Source organism: Lupinus angustifolius, chromosome LG17 (genome assembly GCF_001865875.1).
Source record: "Lupinus angustifolius cultivar Tanjil chromosome LG17, LupAngTanjil_v1.0, whole genome shotgun sequence".
Taxonomy (NCBI): Eukaryota; Viridiplantae; Streptophyta; class Magnoliopsida; order Fabales; family Fabaceae; genus Lupinus; species Lupinus angustifolius.
The window spans coordinates 19,369,097-19,389,907 of record NC_032025.1 but is presented as its reverse complement, the minus strand read 5'-3'; the positions used below and the strand labels follow the sequence as shown (position 1 = coordinate 19,389,907).

Here is a 20,811-nt window from a genome sequence, read left to right as displayed (position 1 = left end):
AAAAATAAGGTAACCCCAATTTTTATGATTTTGATACTTGGTATTAATTATTAAGCGGAAGTAATTGCATATAGAGAAACTAAGATTTTGTGGCTAATGTAGATTGGCAGATTATACAAATTTAGCTGCATTAACTATTACGCTAATGTGTTAACTAATGTATTATTAACTATTAAGCGAAAGCAATTGCATATAGAGAAACTAAGATTGGCTAATGGGAGATAATAAGCACTGAAAAAGTCCTTAAAATATATAAATAAAAAGACAAGCTAAACTTCAGAATCTGCATGCTACAGATTCATTGGAGAATTTGGTAAATGCATAATTCAACTGTTATGTATTTTGCTATCAAAGCCTACTGTAAAAATGCCCAGAAGATTATGACCCAAGTGATGAAACATAAACATCTGCATCAGTCTGCTTCTACGTTTTCAAAATGCAGCTAAGAGAATTGGGGAAGAAAATTGAAAGGAGACTTCAGGATAGTTAGTGCAAGTGCTTCACTATGACACACTTACCTGCAACACAAAATACTGACATTTTAGAAAGCTTTGCTTTATCAAGTAATGATAAATTAATCAAAATATATACAACACATTAATACTTTCCCTACCCAAACTCAAAATAATCTACAAGGTTTAAAATATAAACTGAAGCTTGAACACAATTAGAACATGCCCACAAATTGGGAGGCATGGAAAAGGTCCTACAGCAAGATGAAACTAACAATTTGACAATTTTTCTTTAACAAATGACTCAGCATAACTTGACACTAAGCTGCTTGATAGCATCAAGCAATGTTTGAAGGATCTAACTACTATTTGCTTCAATTAGATTAGTCAAAAATATTTTACCCATATTCTACCCAACCATTAGCAATTAAGCAATATATGGTAAGAAACAATGTAAAACTGTAATGTTTTGGAATAACAATATCCCAGTAAATGCATTGCTTAGAATTTGGAACAAAGCCTTTTGAAACTCAAATGAATGAATATTACCAGGTAGTGCGGGCTGAACTCAAGCATCTATCCTGAAGTAAAAATCTGCTCATCATCGGTAGTGATGTTGATGCAGAGTTTCAACCCTAGTTTTTCGTAACTTCCAGCAAATTACTACAGAAAAAAGCATCTACAAGAAACTCCAGTTTGAACCTATAAAATATTAGGCTAATAAGTAAAGGATTAAATATTTGGTTGACAAGTGCCACCATATTCTCAACTTAGCAAGCTAGATGCTAAAACATTGGAGGACACGGCATGATTTCAGTAATATTAAATAACAACCCCATTTATCAAGTATGATTGTAAAACATATAGTTAACACTTCATCAGGCATAGGGTCAATAACTGTTATTCTTGGCATAGGAAAGTACAAAAAATGCAACTATATCAACTTTTGATAGTTAATGTTGAATGACATTTTCCGGCGGTGAAACAATCAATTTCCAATGTTCAACCTTATGGAAGAAAGTTCCAAAAGATACAACTACTAAATGCAGCCCAGTGCAATACTCTGTCATCTACATTTGCAGCAAACATACCAAAATCAAAGCAGAAGAGTACAAATGTCATGTTTCAATGAAAAAGAAAATACAGCTATGGTCCCTCACACTACAAGGCCTGTCATTAGTAGCTTAAAATTTTTTTTACTCATCATTCAACCTATTTATGTTATTATAAATTCTCAATCACGATTTTATATGGAAAAGTCATGCAAATATCCACAACATCATACAAACAAGTTACTTTAAATTGAAGCATGCTAAAAAATTTTGCGAAGTCAGAGAGGATACCAATACTAGCTGCACTAAGTTAAAGCAGAGACGGTTTCATATCCACTATCCTCAATAACTGCTACCAGAGATATGTCGCCTGTCCTTGCAATTTTCCCTTTCTCCTGAATTTTTAAAGAAAAATACAGGTCCAGTCATGTTACTTTACATCATCGATGTACTACATACAAACACTGAACTTCACATGCACTGTCTATGGTTGCTTTCCAAGCAAAATAAAGTAAAATCCTTTCAGAGGGAGGATTTAGCGGTAATGATAAAAACATCAACGAGCAGCATAATCACAGGTATATGTTTAATTCTAAGTTACCTTTTTCCCTCAAGAAAAATAATCCTAAAACTAAGAAGCAGAGACTCTGTGCTCTCCAATTTTTTACAAGTTGTCATTTTAGCATCTAAACCTTTAGGTTACAAGTAACACAGGAAAAAATCTATAAAATAAGAAGAAAAACATTTCAGTATCAGATGATAAAGTTACAGCCTATTACCATTGAATTGAATAAAGCAGAAAATTGTATATTATACACAGTAATCTTGAAAATTACGTAACAGCAACAAAAATCGGAGGCTATCTCATTATCATTTGAGGTATTGGGAGCTAAAAGGTCTGAAAAATCAAGTACATGGTTTAGAAAATCTACTTCAGGTTCCTCCTTTACTTGAATTTCTAGATTCAATAGTCTGCTTGTGTCTGGTAGAAGCTCCCGTAAGGAAGTATATCAATTAGAAGTTAGTCGGTTCTTAGAGGAAGAGGGAGACCAATAAAAATTATAAGGGAAATGATTATGAAGGACTTACATATCAATATTTTGTCAAGGAACATGTAGCCAACCCCACCTAGTGGAATAAAGGCTTGATTGCTGTTGTAGTAGTCTGCTCATGTCTACATGCTTTTTGGACCCTTTTTCCAATAGTGAGTTCGTGACATCCTCTTAATGAAGTAGTATCACAATGAACCTTTGAAGGAGGTGGAGGAGAATGAAAAGGGGGAGAGAATGGTACAAGAGTGGCATTTTGATTTCAATAAATAAAACCCATATGTTATACAATTATGATATGGAAAACTTATCTATGATATCAACAGAACTTTAGATTAATGCTTCCACATTATTATTATTATTTATTAGTAAGAGAGTAGAAGTTGTAAATAAGAAACTTCCACAAAATGCAAGTTATTCAACAAAACTGTACAAGCTTAAAAACCAACTTTTCAACTTAATCATCAATATCTACTTTTGTTGTTGTTGCTAGAAGTGAGTACATTCATACTAAGGTAAAGCACCTACAACTCTGAAACTGAACATCTAAATTTTGTTGGAAATAGTGATAGTGTTTAACGTATCATTGGAACTTTGGTTAATATTCTAAGGGAAGATCACTAGAGGTATATGACATAGCTAACTCTTCATACCATTTAGTAAATGAAAAATGTATTTATTCTTTTGTATATATAAATATTAGAGTGGTAAGTGTTGTTCCCTGAAGCAACTCAGTTTACTTTCTGTCTCAAGTAAATTAAATGAGAGCAATGGGTAAGGGAAACACTATCTGTTCTCTCTCCACTCTGAGTCTGACACATTCTCTTCAACTCCAAAACTTACAATAAAATTAGAGGTCACTTATAACTTACCATAACATGGACATGTGTAGGCTTTAAGAGATCGAGAAGTCGTCGATAATGAGTTATCATCAACAGAGAATTCTTTGGGGTCAGAAGTCATAATTGCTCCCTACCTGGACCGAGTCCATCCTCAGAAGAAGCAAGGAATCAGTAAGAGCTAATGACTTCCTAAAGTATTCATATTATAGAGATTCAACAAAGTTTTACATTGACTGTGGACTTCCTAAAATATAGGAAATAAAAGTAATAATCATATGGCATTGGATACTTATTCAAGCTAGTGTAGTTGGGTTTTGGTTGTAGTGTTACTTTCTACATTTTTTGTTATGCTTATTAAAGCATATATGCCTATTAAGAGTAGGTAATATTATGTATTTCAGCTAAGCTTATTTAGGGTAGGATTGCTGAGCTGTCAAGTGAAGCTCAGCTACCACTTACTATAAGTAGCTGCTTACACACTGTACTCATTTATCAATTCAGAAATAGAAAATCTATTATACCTAACTCCTTCTCTCTCTCTGTCTCCTCAACTACCTTCTGTGTCTACATGGTACACAGCCTTCTGAATCCAATCTTTGATGGCAGAAGCTCCTTCTCTGCCGCATTCCTCACTGTCTCCTCCGCAGCATGTTCTACTGATGCATAAGGTTCCCCCACCTCTCCCCAGTTATCTCTGCAGAATTATAAGAGAAAAACTAGCTTATCTGGAAGCAACAAGTAGAGGCCATTATTGTGTCACATATTCTTGAACATTTTGTGATCAATTCTCAGATTCTGCTTTCTCAACCACCTTTTGTTTCTAACAATGCCCAATTGTCTTCTGATTGCTTTTTATGGTTCTTTGCCTACCCTTTTTCCTTTTCACCTTCCCTCGTATCGGGTCAGTTGAATACAGGTCAAACTGTAAAATAATAAAACTTTCGTGAATAAGGTCAACTTCCAAATATGCTATTCTTTGCAGAGAGATTTTTTATACCTTTTATCACAAAAAACTAGAGATGTAATGAGGAGATGGAGAATGGTATGATAAATGTGAGTGCCAAGACTTTGCTGGAAAGAATTATCAGTAACTTGAAAATATAATGATTAATGAGTTTCTACATTGTTCTTGGTTGATCAGAGCTCTAAGATGGTGCTTATAGTATTTCATGTCCAAAGTTTAAAGATTTGTATTTATACAGATTTAGATTTTGGGAAAATTTAGGGACATGTAAACTGAAAGAGCGTAGTATATCAGGTGTCATATGAAATAAAGGTGCCACTCAATTTTAAGGTGAAATTTTATTGCACAACCCGCAATGTTATGAGACTGATTGGTGAGTGGTAAAATGCCAACAAGAGTATAAATTCAATGTAGTAGAAATGAGAATGTTGTATTGAATGAGTGTCCTAGACATGATAGGATTTAGTATCACTTGAATAAAACTGAAGAATGTAGCTTGTAATTTACTTATTTTCTTCTTCCTTTTCTTGGTTGCTGAGATTTATCAATATTTATGTTTTCTCTCTTTCAGGTAAGCATGGTGCTTGCTGATTGGCCTCCCTACATTTATACAAGTAAAACACATCCATATTTTTGGAATTGAAACTAGAACTACCCGTTCTGCACCTTGATTTGATCATAGATACAATTTCCGGTTCCCCACTTGGTTCTGAATTCAGTGTGACTACAATTTGACCGAGGCAATATTATGTGCATGTCAAAATAAGTCATTTTTTCATTCAATTTTTTCCTCAAAGTTTGTATGTACAGGCAATACTGTTGACCATGTACAGTTTTAGATTAGATAAAACACTGCAACTTGAGTTTTTTGGCGCATGACCCCAGTTAGTTGCTATGAGGCCACCCTTGTTTCTTGCTTTATGGTATTTTTCTTTAGAGAAGTCAATTTTGTCTTTGTATCTTTCAGAATGATGTCTGTACTGATCGAAAAATAATTTGTATTGAGGATTACTGTTTCTGGTCATTTATAGAAGAAAATGATAATGATGTGCATAATAATTTTCTGCTTTTATTTGCTTTTAGTAAAGACCCAAAAATTGAAATGGGGTTAAGGTATTATGCAAGTGGCTTCAGGAGGAGGCATCAGAAGAAAAATTAATTTCCATTGAAATGAAACTCAGTACTAACTTTTGATAATTTCTTGGGAATGAATGAGACAGCGTACTCTTAAGCCAGTGGAGCTTTGGTTTGGTGAATTGAAAATATATATATTTGTTTTTTGGTGTTATTTATGACTAGATTTTAATTAGAATTAAATTTTTAATGTGTTATTAAGATTATATTGATTGTCTTTATATGATGTACTCTACACAATTTTTTTTCGTAAATTTATACTTTTTTCTCTCCCCATGTGTGGATGCATCACTTGAAACTATTTAAGGAGACATGCTGATGACAATTGACTATTCTTATCATTGCTTACGGACAGAGAAGAAAAATAAGGTAACCCCAATTTTTATGATTTTGATACTTGGTATTAATTATTAAGCGGAAGTAATTGCATATAGAGAAACTAAGATTTTGTGGCTAATGTAGATTGGCAGATTATACAAATTTAGCTGCATTAACTATTACGCTAATGTGTTAACTAATGTATTATTAACTATTAAGCGAAAGCAATTGCATATAGAGAAACTAAGATTGGCTAATGGGAGATAATAAGCACTGAAAAAGTCCTTAAAATATATAAATAAAAAGACAAGCTAAACTTCAGAATCTGCATGCTACAGATTCATTGGAGAATTTGGTAAATGCATAATTCAACTGTTATGTATTTTGCTATCAAAGCCTACTGTAAAAATGCCCAGAAGATTATGACCCAAGTGATGAAACATAAACATCTGCATCAGTCTGCTTCTACGTTTTCAAAATGCAGCTAAGAGAATTGGGGAAGAAAATTGAAAGGAGACTTCAGGATAGTTAGTGCAAGTGCTTCACTATGACACACTTACCTGCAACACAAAATACTGACATTTTAGAAAGCTTTGCTTTATCAAGTAATGATAAATTAATCAAAATATATACAACACATTAATACTTTCCCTACCCAAACTCAAAATAATCTACAAGGTTTAAAATATAAACTGAAGCTTGAACACAATTAGAACATGCCCACAAATTGGGAGGCATGGAAAAGGTCCTACAGCAAGATGAAACTAACAATTTGACAATTTTTCTTTAACAAATGACTCAGCATAACTTGACACTAAGCTGCTTGATAGCATCAAGCAATGTTTGAAGGATCTAACTACTATTTGCTTCAATTAGATTAGTCAAAAATATTTTACCCATATTCTACCCAACCATTAGCAATTAAGCAATATATGGTAAGAAACAATGTAAAACTGTAATGTTTTGGAATAACAATATCCCAGTAAATGCATTGCTTAGAATTTGGAACAAAGCCTTTTGAAACTCAAATGAATGAATATTACCAGGTAGTGCGGGCTGAACTCAAGCATCTATCCTGAAGTAAAAATCTGCTCATCATCGGTAGTGATGTTGATGCAGAGTTTCAACCCTAGTTTTTCGTAACTTCCAGCAAATTACTACAGAAAAAAGCATCTACAAGAAACTCCAGTTTGAACCTATAAAATATTAGGCTAATAAGTAAAGGATTAAATATTTGGTTGACAAGTGCCACCATATTCTCAACTTAGCAAGCTAGATGCTAAAACATTGGAGGACACGGCATGATTTCAGTAATATTAAATAACAACCCCATTTATCAAGTATGATTGTAAAACATATAGTTAACACTTCATCAGGCATAGGGTCAATAACTGTTATTCTTGGCATAGGAAAGTACAAAAAATGCAACTATATCAACTTTTGATAGTTAATGTTGAATGACATTTTCCGGCGGTGAAACAATCAATTTCCAATGTTCAACCTTATGGAAGAAAGTTCCAAAAGATACAACTACTAAATGCAGCCCAGTGCAATACTCTGTCATCTACATTTGCAGCAAACATACCAAAATCAAAGCAGAAGAGTACAAATGTCATGTTTCAATGAAAAAGAAAATACAGCTATGGTCCCTCACACTACAAGGCCTGTCATTAGTAGCTTAAAATTTTTTTTACTCATCATTCAACCTATTTATGTTATTATAAATTCTCAATCACGATTTTATATGGAAAAGTCATGCAAATATCCACAACATCATACAAACAAGTTACTTTAAATTGAAGCATGCTAAAAAATTTTGCGAAGTCAGAGAGGATACCAATACTAGCTGCACTAAGTTAAAGCAGAGACGGTTTCATATCCACTATCCTCAATAACTGCTACCAGAGATATGTCGCCTGTCCTTGCAATTTTCCCTTTCTCCTGAATTTTTAAAGAAAAATACAGGTCCAGTCATGTTACTTTACATCATCGATGTACTACATACAAACACTGAACTTCACATGCACTGTCTATGGTTGCTTTCCAAGCAAAATAAAGTAAAATCCTTTCAGAGGGAGGATTTAGCGGTAATGATAAAAACATCAACGAGCAGCATAATCACAGGTATATGTTTAATTCTAAGTTACCTTTTTCCCTCAAGAAAAATAATCCTAAAACTAAGAAGCAGAGACTCTGTGCTCTCCAATTTTTTACAAGTTGTCATTTTAGCATCTAAACCTTTAGGTTACAAGTAACACAGGAAAAAATCTATAAAATAAGAAGAAAAACATTTCAGTATCAGATGATAAAGTTACAGCCTATTACCATTGAATTGAATAAAGCAGAAAATTGTATATTATACACAGTAATCTTGAAAATTACGTAACAGCAACAAAAATCGGAGGCTATCTCATTATCATTTGAGGTATTGGGAGCTAAAAGGTCTGAAAAATCAAGTACATGGTTTAGAAAATCTACTTCAGGTTCCTCCTTTACTTGAATTTCTAGATTCAATAGTCTGCTTGTGTCTGGTAGAAGCTCCCGTAAGGAAGTATATCAATTAGAAGTTAGTCGGTTCTTAGAGGAAGAGGGAGACCAATAAAAATTATAAGGGAAATGATTATGAAGGACTTACATATCAATATTTTGTCAAGGAACATGTAGCCAACCCCACCTAGTGGAATAAAGGCTTGATTGCTGTTGTAGTAGTCTGCTCATGTCTACATGCTTTTTGGACCCTTTTTCCAATAGTGAGTTCGTGACATCCTCTTAATGAAGTAGTATCACAATGAACCTTTGAAGGAGGTGGAGGAGAATGAAAAGGGGGAGAGAATGGTACAAGAGTGGCATTTTGATTTCAATAAATAAAACCCATATGTTATACAATTATGATATGGAAAACTTATCTATGATATCAACAGAACTTTAGATTAATGCTTCCACATTATTATTATTATTTATTAGTAAGAGAGTAGAAGTTGTAAATAAGAAACTTCCACAAAATGCAAGTTATTCAACAAAACTGTACAAGCTTAAAAACCAACTTTTCAACTTAATCATCAATATCTACTTTTGTTGTTGTTGCTAGAAGTGAGTACATTCATACTAAGGTAAAGCACCTACAACTCTGAAACTGAACATCTAAATTTTGTTGGAAATAGTGATAGTGTTTAACGTATCATTGGAACTTTGGTTAATATTCTAAGGGAAGATCACTAGAGGTATATGACATAGCTAACTCTTCATACCATTTAGTAAATGAAAAATGTATTTATTCTTTTGTATATATAAATATTAGAGTGGTAAGTGTTGTTCCCTGAAGCAACTCAGTTTACTTTCTGTCTCAAGTAAATTAAATGAGAGCAATGGGTAAGGGAAACACTATCTGTTCTCTCTCCACTCTGAGTCTGACACATTCTCTTCAACTCCAAAACTTACAATAAAATTAGAGGTCACTTATAACTTACCATAACATGGACATGTGTAGGCTTTAAGAGATCGAGAAGTCGTCGATAATGAGTTATCATCAACAGAGAATTCTTTGGGGTCAGAAGCTGGTTGACTGCATTTGCTACATCTCTAAGTGCATCAACATCCAATCCAGAATCAATTTCGTCCAGAATAGCCAAGTCTGCCCCCAAAACCTGCACCATGGATGGAAGTTAAAGCCAAATGTTATAGTACAAGACAAGTATATAACATTGAAATTTAAGTTAACAGATACCGCAAGCTGCAAAATCTCATTGCGTTTGCGTTCACCACCGCTAAATCCTTCGTTGACATTCCTATTGAGAAAGTCAGGTTTCATGTTAACAAGTTTGAGTTTCTCCATCAGGTAAGAAAAGCACTGCAAGACAGAATAAGAGTGTAATTCACAATTTAAAAACGACTAAAGCCGTGCTGAGAAATAAGATAATTGATGCCAATGACATACCTCTAGTGGTCCAAGCTCAGGGAGGCCAAGCTTTCTTCTTCGAGCATTGTAAGCCATGACTAGAAACTCATCATTAGAAACACCAGGAATCGCAACAGGGGATTGGAAGCTCATAAAAAGACCAGCAAGGGATCTTTCCTCGGGTTCCATGTCAAGCAAATTCTCCCCTTTAAACACGACGCTGCCTCCGGTAACTTCGTACTCCGGGTGGCCAACAAGAACCTGCATATAGGAAAATGCTTCAGAATCAAGTCAAACATTTTAATTTCTATTTATCATTTACATTAGTTCCACTGCACAACAGTATTCACTGATGCAAAATAGCATTAATTTTAGTTAGCATGATTAATAATTGATGGATGGTATTTGAAACAAGCAAGGGCCGATGTTTAAGCTTTTTCCACACAGAAAACACCTTTAATCAAAATTACCACTATTGCTAGTTTGCAACTTACATATTTTTTGGTAAATCTTTTGCTAAGAAGCTGAACTAGAAGCTATATTTTCTAGCTTCTCTAAAGAAGCTCCTAATTTATGTAAAAAAATGTTTAACTAAACTATGGGACAATTTGCCTAAGCTTTTTCCCACAAAAAAACACTTCTTTAATACAAAAAACACTACTGACACATATATTTGTTTGGTTAAGCTTATTCTAAAAAGCTGAAAAGTGCTTTTATGAGAAGCTATATTTTCTAGCTTCTCTAAAAAACCTCCTGAATTATGTAAACAAAAAAGCTTTTACTAAAAGTACTTTTTTTTTACAATTATACCCAAGTTCAAAATAAATTAGCTTCATGAAATTTAAAATCACTTTATTTAACTCCTGAAAAACGTATTATAAAACCTTGGTAATGAATGATATGATAACCAATTACACTATGTAGCATATCATAACAATTTCCAATCAATCATAAACCAAACAATGAAAATTGAAATTGAAAGAGAAAACTAATAAGATTAACCAACCTTAGCAAAAGTACTCTTTCCAGAACCATTCTTCCCCATGATGGCATGAACTTCTCCTTGGTTAACAGTGAGGTTAACGCCATGAAGAATCTCGACACCGTTTTCAACGATCTTAGCCTTCAGATCGTTGACTTGAAGCAGAGGCTGTTGTTGGGTCGTATCGTATTGAATTACACTGGCTCTTATGGTTGTGGTGGTGGTTAAGGAACGGTGGTGGTGGTTGATGCGGCGGCGGCGGTGGAGGTTAATAGTAGGGAGAGTAGATAAAGTGAAATTGGGTGGGTGAGATGATAAAGGGAGAAATAAAGAAGTGTTGGGAAGAGGAGAATGGAGTGGTAGTGATAGAGGCATCACTTTGTTGGAAGAAAGAAAGAAAGGAGAAGATAACAATTGGTGTTGTATGTTCCTGTTTTTCTCCTTAGCTCACTATGCAAAAACCATGGTGGGGGATTATAAATATGCATGTCACAAATTTAAAGAGTTTTATTTTTTCGGGATTCGTGATGCCTTTCATAACTATCATTACTTTTATGAATCGAACTTTTGATTATACCAAGGATTTAGTGAGATCTTACACACTAAACTAACATCTAACATCTTGTTAGTAGAATGATATCATTTTGTTTCCTCAATTTCATTTTTGAGAAAAAATGAATAAAATAAAAGATATATGCTCTAGCAATGTATGAATTCATACGATATTATTACATCATCTATCATTTATATTTAATCATGATTGACTCATAAATATTACACCCTTTATTTTTTTTTCATACGAACCAATTTGTCTTTGAAAAATTAGAAAATCCAAAATGTTTGTTAAAAATATTGGTTATTTTGACATTTTTTATAACTATTTTTTTTGGATACTTTAGTCCAAAGATAATTTTGACACACTTAGAAATCTCCAAATACTAATTTAATGTTTTACTTTTTTAATAATCACATCAATATTTATAAGGATAAAAGTGAATATTTATTCTTAATGAAATTTATACTAAATATTGTTTTCATTCATTATCTTATTTTTATATTTTAATTTCATTCTTCAATAAATAATTGTCTATTTTTTTATGTTTATCAATTGTAACTTATTTAAGTTATTGTTTGAGACCCCTTGCCAACAACTACATTCTTGGTTAAATATAGAGAAATTGTGAAAATGAACAAATGTGAGAAAAGAGACGAACTAAGAAAGATGCGTAGAATATTTACTGGAAAGGAATCTAGACCAGAATGTGGTATACTGAGAAGAAAAAGAACACACACTATCATGTCACTAAGGTGAAATCTAAAAACATCTAAAAATAAAGGATTAAGTTGATACATTTTTCATTATGGTACTATTAAGTGGTGTGTCCTTCATCCTTGACATGGTTGTGCATGTTAATGAGTTATGTTGGCCAAGTTGTGACCATGTGGCCTTACTTTCTGACCATACTTGCTCACTGTGACTGTATTGTCGTGGCTTATGCTATGGCATTGGCGTATAAGGAAATACTTCATGTTATTTTATTTGTGGATGGACCTTTGTGGCTTAAGGCCCATTATCTTTAGTTGTAGTTAACAACTTTTCTATCAAAATTGTTTCCCCTTAATTTCTTCCTTTAGTAAATTATGTTTCTTTTCCTTTGTATAAGTATCTATTGTGTCATATGGGATTAATCATGAATGAATAATGCAATTTGGCTACTCACATTCTTTAACCTTTCTCTCTTCTCTAAATTTGTGATTTTATGATGGTATATTCATGTTCAACACCCTTCCTTTTTTTCTTTTCTCTATTGCTACTCACATTCTCCACTTTTTTTTACAACAGTGGTGAATCAGAGCAATATACCAGACTATCATAACAATCCTTCAAACCCATATTTTATATTTTTTCCATTCAAATGAAAACCCAACCCTTATTCTTGTGACGCCTCCATTGAATGGAAAAAACTACCATTCATGGGCAAGAGCAATGAAACTCACCCTCCAATCTGAGAACAAGCTTTGATTCATTGATGGGAGTGCCCCTCAATCCCCTTTCGATGACCATTCACATGGTGTTTGGCTAAGATGTAAGACCATGGCACTTTCTTGGATACAACACTCAATTGAAGAAGGGATCGCCAAATGTGTTTTGTGGATAGATCTTGCAGCATATGTGTGGAAAGATTTGCTTGAAAGGTTCTCGCAAGGGGATATTTTTAGAATTGCAAAAAAATACAGGAGGAGTTCTAACATCTTAATCAATGACATATTAACATTTTAAATTATTTCACCCAATTGAAGACATTGTGGAAAGAGATAGAGAATTCCAGGCCCATCAAAACATGTAAATGTAGCATACCTTGTTCTTATGGTGGAGTTGAATCACTTAGAGCCTATCATGATCATGATTATGTGATATGATTCCTCAAAGGGCAGAACGACCACTTTACTCAAGTAAGATCACAAAAATGTTAATTGATCCTCTACGTGAGATTGTAAAAGTATTCTCCATGCTTATCCAACAAGAAAGACAGATCAACAACAACACTGCCCCAACCTTAGATCTTGAGCCCAAGATCCTAACCATCAACTCCAACAAAACTCTCAATTCAGAAACAACAGTGGAGTAAACATATACTCTAAAGACAGAGGAGGACCAAGTTTTAGAGGAAGCGGCAACAGATTCAGTGGTGGCAGGGGTCAAGGAAATAAATTGTGTACCTTTTGTGAAAGGACAAATCACACCATTGAAACCTCCTTCCTTAAGCAAGAATACCCCCAGGTTTCCAATCAACTAGATCAACCAAGATGGCCAATAACTTCATGGTTTTCCCTCTAGATGGTGAAGGTAATACTCTCACTTCTGATAGGAGTAGAGAAACACATACCAGTTCAAGGGGTTTTATTGAAAAGGTGTGGAAGGAATTCTGGCCCTTTTGAATTAGAACAAGGGAAACTCAAGTCACATAGCAAATTCTGATGTCAATAGTACCATGCCCACTGATATGCACTCCTCATCTCCAGGTATCATTAATCACCAATGGCTCTTAGATACAGGTGCAATAGATCACATCAACTATGACCTTAGTCTTTTCAGTGTCCATAAAAACATTCCTCCTATATTGATGACTTTACCAAATGACCAAAAAATAAACACAAATATATCTGGAACTATTAGACTCACCAATAATCTAGAGCTTGAAGACGTGTTATTTGTGCCTCAATTTCTAGCCAATATTGTTTATGTGCATAAGTTGGTTAAAACCATACATTATCATTTGATTTTCTCTCAAAATCAATGTGATATTGCAGAATATCTCTAAGATGATGATTGGTTCAGCTAATCTTCAACAAGGATTATATGTGCTCAATCTTAGTCCAACAAAACACTTACTATTTAACTCTTTTGTTTTTCAAAGCCTTACAAATAAACAGGTAGATACTTCTCTATGGCACATGACATTTGGGCTTGTTTCCCAAACTATTTTACTTGGTTAGCAAACAATTTTCTTTTACTTTGAATGAAGGGATTGTACCTTGTGATGTTTGCCATATCTTTAAACAAAAGAAACTCGTTTTCCCCCTAGTACAACATGCACAAGTAAACCTTTTGACCTTTTACATGTTGATATATGGGGACCCTATGATGTGCCATCTATTTTTGGCCAAAAGTACTTTCTAACTCTAGTAGATTATTATAGTAGATTCACTTGGGTTATACCCATGAAATCCAATGCAGAAACAAGATTGCACTTAACCAACTTTATATCTTATATTGAAACTCAGCTTAGAACAAAACTGAAATGTCTTAGGAGTGATAATGGTGTTGAATTCTTGATGAATGACTTCCTAGCTTCTAAGGTAATCATTCATCAAAGAACTTGTATAGAAACCTCTCAACAAAATGGGATTGTTGAGAGGAAACATCAACACATACTAAATGTTGCTAGATCCTTGTTTTTCAGTCTTGTATCCCATCCAAACTTTGAAATTTTTCAATCCAAGATGTTGTTCATCTCAATAACAAAGTGTCAATTCCTCTTCTCCAAGATAAAAGTCTATATCAATGCTTATATAATCAATTACCTAGCATAAGCCACTTAAAAGTGTTTGGGATGTTTAGCTTTTTCCAACACTATTCTCTCAAACATGACCAAATTTGATCCAAGGGCTACAAAAACTATGTTCATAGGCTACAAGGAGGGTTCAAAGGGATATCCTATATGACCTCAAATCCCACATCATATTGTTTTCTAGAAATGTAATCTTCTTTGAAAATGTATTTCCCTTCTAATCCATTTCCTCTAATCCCACTGTTGTCCAAAATGAAAGTCCTAATCCTAACACAATTCCATCCCTCACTTATCTATCCCATAGTTACATAGAACCAACATCACCTATCTCTAATATGCCTTAAATCAGACCAGATGAAAAACACACCATTTAACATGTACCAAATTGAAATTTAAAGATAAAATAATGACTAGAAGAGTATGTGGTCAATAAAAAAACTTTGGTTTATTAGTGTATAATGCTCCGCTAGATCCCTAGAAAGACCAAAAAGGTCAAAAGTTCTGTTGGGAATAAGCAAGCAATCAAATAGTAAAAGAGTATAGAGAAAAGAGAATAACACAAGAGGTTTGGTAACGAGGTTCGGCCAATTGTGCCTACGTCCTTGAGAGCATTGAGAGAATACCACTATGTATTATTAGAGAATAAGGATTACAAACTCTATCACATCCATGGGCCCACCTGCCCATGAGTGTTTCTATTTGATGCTTATATCTGGTGCACATTATAAAAGAGACTTGAGTCCAATATATAATATTGGTTACTCTATTCCAATGCTAGACAATGTGGGACTAATACAATAACATATTTCAAGCATCCCCAACAAGCTCGATTACTGTAAGCAATATTTGTTCGGATGGACAGCTATGTACCCCAAAAATGATTAGTTCTTTACCAAAAAATGTTAGGATACCATTGATAGTACAAAAAACAGAATATGTAGTGTGCGTTTGGTATAGATTATGTTTTTAGTTTTAGATTATAAATTGTGAAATTATAAACTATGAGATTATAATTTGTTTATATTTTGGCATCTTAGTTGAAAACTGAATATAAACTAATATATTTTGTTTGAGTAAGGTATAAAGATTTTTTTACATAGTAAATTACAGAAAAATGTATGATGCTTGTTTATGTTATGATTATTTTGGTTATTTTTTACATATTTATTAAATATATATTTTTTAATATTTACCATCATATATATTTTTAACTATAAATTTTTAATATTGCATGAAAAAACCTAAAAAATATATTAAAATATAATATAATATAAAAACCAATAAATAAATAGTAAGTTATTTATACAATTACACAAAATAAATAACACACGAATATTAAGTTTTATATAAAAGTTTTAATAAGTTATGATGATTATGTAAAGAGTTATGGAGTTTGGTGGAAGAGTAAAAAGGAAGAGGGAGATAAAGTTATGATATGGTAAAATGAGAAGTGTAAAAATGAAAAAAATAAATCAACCCATGATTTTGGAGCCACTATAATAGATTTTGTATTTAGTAGAGGTTTTTTTGTGATTAACGGAGGTTTTTAACCTCCACAATATAACTTGCAAAGGTTTCAAAAACCTCCACAATTATGACCACTAGAAGCATTTTCCGGAGCTTTTAAAAAACCTCTAGTATCTATACATTTGTAGCAGTTTATTTGTGGAGGTTTTTAATATCCACTATTTGTGGAGGTCATTAACCTCCAATATTTGTGGATGTTTTTAACCTGCACTATGTATGGAGGTTAGAAACCTCCACTATTTATGGAGGTTAAAAACTTCCACTATTTGAGGAAGTTTTTGTAATGTTTAATTTCATATTTTTCACAACTTTAATCTCATTAATTTATCATTTTTATTTAAATATACATTACTAAATAGAAATGTTCTTAACAATAATAAAATTTCATTGCAAATAATCAAGGTAGCGTAACATAGTTGAAAGAATTATAATCCATCATTCATTATAAATTCAAATACACCATAAAATCTCAAAAAACTAAAAGTAGTCTCATATGACACTTTAAAAACAAAATACATAATATAAATCATAAATGTTGCTGACTCTAGATGATCCTCTTGAGCCCAAATGTGTATCAAGCATATTTGCATCATCATTTTCCTGAAATAATAAAATGAAAATATTTAGTTGGAACAAAAAAAAACATTGATAATTACTGCATCATTATATACATTTGGTTCATATAATATTGCATGTCCTATAATTATGCACACTTGAGTAATATATTTCTATAGATGCAATAATGTTAACAAAGACAAGATATTATATCTGCAATATGAGTTTTCTTCTCTTTAGGGAGATAGTGAAGTTTTTTCTGTTTTATTGTGTAAGTATATGGGCTATAGGTTAGATAGAAAATCAAATAATAGAAACAATACTGGATAGCAGCCTAAGAAATAAATTATTGAACAATAGTTTATAGAGCTTCTTAGGAGATTCAAAACTAAACCAAAAAGTATGAGAAAGTTGCTCCTCCAATTATGAGCTTTCAACAATAGCATATTCTTTGAGGTTCGACCTTATACCAATGAATACCATTGATTAGGGAGGTATATGAATAAACAAGTTGAATGCAAGAAGAATGGTTGGATTATGATTCTTGAAATCTAATGCAACAACATATTATCTCCTATTTATATACCAAATTTCATTATATTCAAATCAAGAAAATGAAACAAACAAACAAAATACTGAATATAAAAATGATACTTGCACATACATGTGTAAAGAAGTTAGCCAATTTTTCAGGGATTCCTCCTTCTTTTATTATGATGTAGGACTTAAATGCTGATTTCAAATTATTGCATCTTTCTCGCCAATCGTTATAAGATGAAGATGCGACAACAAATGATGAAGAGTGACTCAAATCAGAAACTCGAAGTCTAGTATTCCTATATGTATTCATAGGAACTGCTCCCATGCCCATGGTTAACACTCTCCCAGAGTGATATGGTCCCATCACTCTACCAACTGAATCACAAGGAGAAGCTTCAGATTCATCAACATTGGTTTGAGTCAAAGCCTCTTGAATTTGTTCCCACATGCATGCAAAAATATTATCATTTGTAAAAAATTGAAGATTAAAATTCATTGCATGCAAACAAGATTACTTAATTAGATTGAACTTACCACTATATTCCTTGTCGCTTCAATTACAAATGTTCCATCCTTCCTTTTATGAGTGGCAACATATAAGTTTTCATGACCTCGTGGCTTCCCATTCACCATCTAAAATATAGAAAACTTAATTCAAAATTGAGCTTTTCTAAATAAATAAAAAGTAACATCATAATGTCACTACCATCTCACACCTTGTTCTTGAATTAGGCTTAGAATCACCAGTATGTGGAATTACTTGCTTCTTTCGAATTTCTTTGTTTTTCCTACAAAGTTCCTATGAAAAAACAATTACATATTCATACGGTAATCAAATAAATAGCTATAGAAAAATTCAAATAACCAAAGTAATGTCAATTTATATACCATAGTTGATGGTCTCAGACGATAGTGAACAAAACGATTTCATTAATCTTTGTCTATGCCAATTGGAACATTTCTTATGATTTATTCTCTAGTCTTGGCTGGATCAGAGAACTCATCCCATAATCTTTGCCTACTTGTATACCATTTTCTCTCAAGACTAAGTTTGCAATATCGTCTTGAAATGCGTTCACTAGTCCTAAAACAAAAGTGATGCTTCCAAAAAGTGACATGAATTTGTCAATACCAATTTTACATATAAACATAAAATAATATTAGAGATAAAAATTTACACATGCATAACTATTATACCTTTATGATTGTATCAAAGCACTCTGTAAAATAGGTAGAAGGTATATCACTACGTCCATCAAACCACTTATCATAATCTATTGGAAACAAATTACAATCAGATGCCAAAGTTCCTAAAAATCCAGCAATAAGGCCTTGCGCATCACTATAGGCTACATCTTGCTCATCAAAATCCACAATGATGTGTAGCCTAATAGATACGTTATTCACTTCTCTAACTTTGATCTTAACCTGCTTGACAACTCTTTCCGAGTCTATAACAATAAAGTTGAATATCGAGTAAAATGTTAGATTGTTAAATCTTGAAAATGAACACCTATATGAATGTAAATATATTATATCTTTCACTTTCTTTGGTCTCATCCTCTGTTATGGACTAATTAGTTCATGTTTTTATTGCAATACATATATGCTACAAATATTGAGAAAAAAAATCAAGTAGCTAGATTGTATTCTATGTGTAAATGTTACTAATTTGAAAGACTTTGGAGCTTTAAACAGCCACTAACCCCACTACAATAAATACGAAGTAAATATAAAGTAAACATGACGCATAAATAATAAGCCTATTATTATTATAAATACGAAGTAAACATAACACTTGTACCTATTGCCTCGACAACCCAATAATGTGTGCACTCACATCCAACATGATATGTCAATGTTTCAACTTCTTCTAGGACTTTTGGAGGTGGCACATCAAGAGCTTATAAGGAATGTACTGGTGGTGCAGTGTCATGTGTCGCTTGTGAAGGGGCTTGAACTGATGGTGAAGGATCTGTATGATTTATTGTTGGTGAAGAATGAGTTGGATCTTCTATTGGAGATGCAACACATTGTGATTGAGATAACGATTTTAATGGATTCTAAATCTACTTCGATTTTGGCATATCTTTGTATACATGTGAAAAAATAGAAAATAAGATAAAAATAATTAGATAACAATATGACATAATAAGTAACTTCATAAAGGAAAGGAAATAGCAATAGCATTAACTACGTAAAACAATTACCTCTGAGAAAGTATGATAGTAACTATATAGTGTATTCAAGAAAGAGTGAAGTTTTCTAAACTATATCATCAATTACATGGTTTGTTGCCAATTGCACATATTCCTCATTTAAATTACAAAATTGGTCAAGGTTTTGCTCTTGGTATGGCTCATTTTCATATGCATCATGTTCTTCTTCTTCTCCCATGTCATATAAGTCTCTCGACTTTAGGTGCACAACAACACTCCATCCTTCATTGAGCATATGATCTGCATAATACACCATTTGTATTTGAGATGCTTCTTTGTAAGGTTCATGTTCTTCTCGATCACCATTATGAATTAATCTACCAAAGTTAACACAATTAAAATTCCAATTGTCCATTTTATATACTCTATCTCGTGTAGTATATGTCCATCTATATTTGAAAAAATAACCCTAAACTGACCATAATAGTTAATCACAATGATATCTTCCAACTTTCCATAATATGGTAAGTCTGCTTGTCTTATGTTCCCATCAACGCTACTTGAAATACAGGATGTGTTAGAGGTTAAGAAAACGTCACTATTTTGCATTCTCATTCCCTCTTCTCAAGCCAAGGTTCGAAATTTGAACCCATTGATATTATAAGCAGTAAATCTTCTTGCAATGTCTAATGGGCCACGTGCTAGAAACTTTAGATCATTAGACATTAAATTTATTTTGTCTGGATTCATAATCTAAGTTTAAAAAAATATGTAAGTTAGAATTGAAAGTTAGTATGTGTGGCAAATAAGAATATAACAACAAGTTGGTCATTCACCCTCATTCGAAACCAATCAAGAAATTCTCTATTGATCTATATTTGTAGTTGAAGGTCTCATTTCCCTTGAACTCTTTTCTATGAATTCTCTAAACTCGTTATTTAAAAAAATATGTTACAATCAATAAAATAATTATTATATTTGAAGTAGTAAATCAATTCAATTTTATCTCATTTACTTACTCCACAAATGGTAATAAAATTAAGGGGAAGTCAAAATGTCTAAACTTTATGCATTTTGATGGACTATTTTTTTTCCTAATTATTACTTCTTTAAACTTTATCTGTTGGTGTAATTGGGTCCTATATAAATATATTGATAAATTATTACTAAACAAACAAGGAAACCATTGCAATCATATCGACAATAGTAGCAATGCAATAATGCAAGTTAATCAGGATTGATATCTAAAAGAAATCATCATTAAAATAT

The 20,811-nt window shown here is 32.6% G+C and overlaps 1 protein-coding gene, 4 long non-coding RNA genes and 1 pseudogene across 11 annotated transcripts; 3 read left to right on the top strand and 3 right to left on the bottom strand.

The window, feature by feature from the left end:
• On the bottom strand, window positions 221-3,521 carry LOC109331666. Of its 2 annotated transcripts, none has more exons than XR_002105825.1 (4): window positions 3,426-3,521; window positions 1,796-1,899; window positions 1,002-1,154; window positions 221-518 (listed from the first exon to the last, which is right to left on the bottom strand). It is a non-coding gene; the product is annotated as an uncharacterized LOC109331666 (long non-coding RNA). The 2 variants fall into 2 exon arrangements; XR_002105826.1 differs by lacking the exon at window positions 221-518 and adding an exon at window positions 533-706.
• Window positions 992-1,364, top strand: LOC109331668. Its single transcript, XR_002105828.1, has 2 exons — window positions 992-1,078; window positions 1,139-1,364. It is a non-coding gene; the product is annotated as an uncharacterized LOC109331668 (long non-coding RNA).
• LOC109331667 lies at window positions 3,512-5,380 on the top strand. Its single transcript, XR_002105827.1, has 2 exons — window positions 3,512-3,566; window positions 4,931-5,380. It is a non-coding gene; the product is annotated as an uncharacterized LOC109331667 (long non-coding RNA).
• Window positions 6,074-11,139, bottom strand: LOC109330506 (ABC transporter I family member 6, chloroplastic-like). Of its 6 annotated transcripts, XR_002105673.1 has the most exons (8): window positions 10,713-11,139; window positions 9,746-9,967; window positions 9,536-9,658; window positions 9,279-9,455; window positions 7,649-7,752; window positions 6,993-7,007; window positions 6,855-6,931; window positions 6,074-6,371 (listed from the first exon to the last, which is right to left on the bottom strand). XR_002105673.1 is itself a non-coding variant. In XM_019564710.1 (6 exons), the coding sequence occupies exons 1-5, from the start codon at window positions 11,061-11,063 to the stop codon at window positions 7,663-7,665; spliced, it is 963 nt and encodes a 320-aa protein (XP_019420255.1). In that variant the 5' UTR covers window positions 11,064-11,139; the 3' UTR covers window positions 6,074-6,371; window positions 7,649-7,662. The 6 variants fall into 6 exon arrangements, 2 of the variants coding, with proteins under 2 accessions (XP_019420255.1, XP_019420256.1); XR_002105672.1 differs by lacking the exon at window positions 6,993-7,007 and having other exon boundaries at window positions 6,855-6,898; window positions 7,645-7,752; XR_002105671.1 differs by having other exon boundaries at window positions 6,855-7,007.
• Window positions 6,845-7,214, top strand: LOC109330507. Its single transcript, XR_002105675.1, has 2 exons — window positions 6,845-6,931; window positions 6,992-7,214. It is a non-coding gene; the product is annotated as an uncharacterized LOC109330507 (long non-coding RNA).
• LOC109330947 lies at window positions 13,451-19,957 on the bottom strand (annotated as a pseudogene).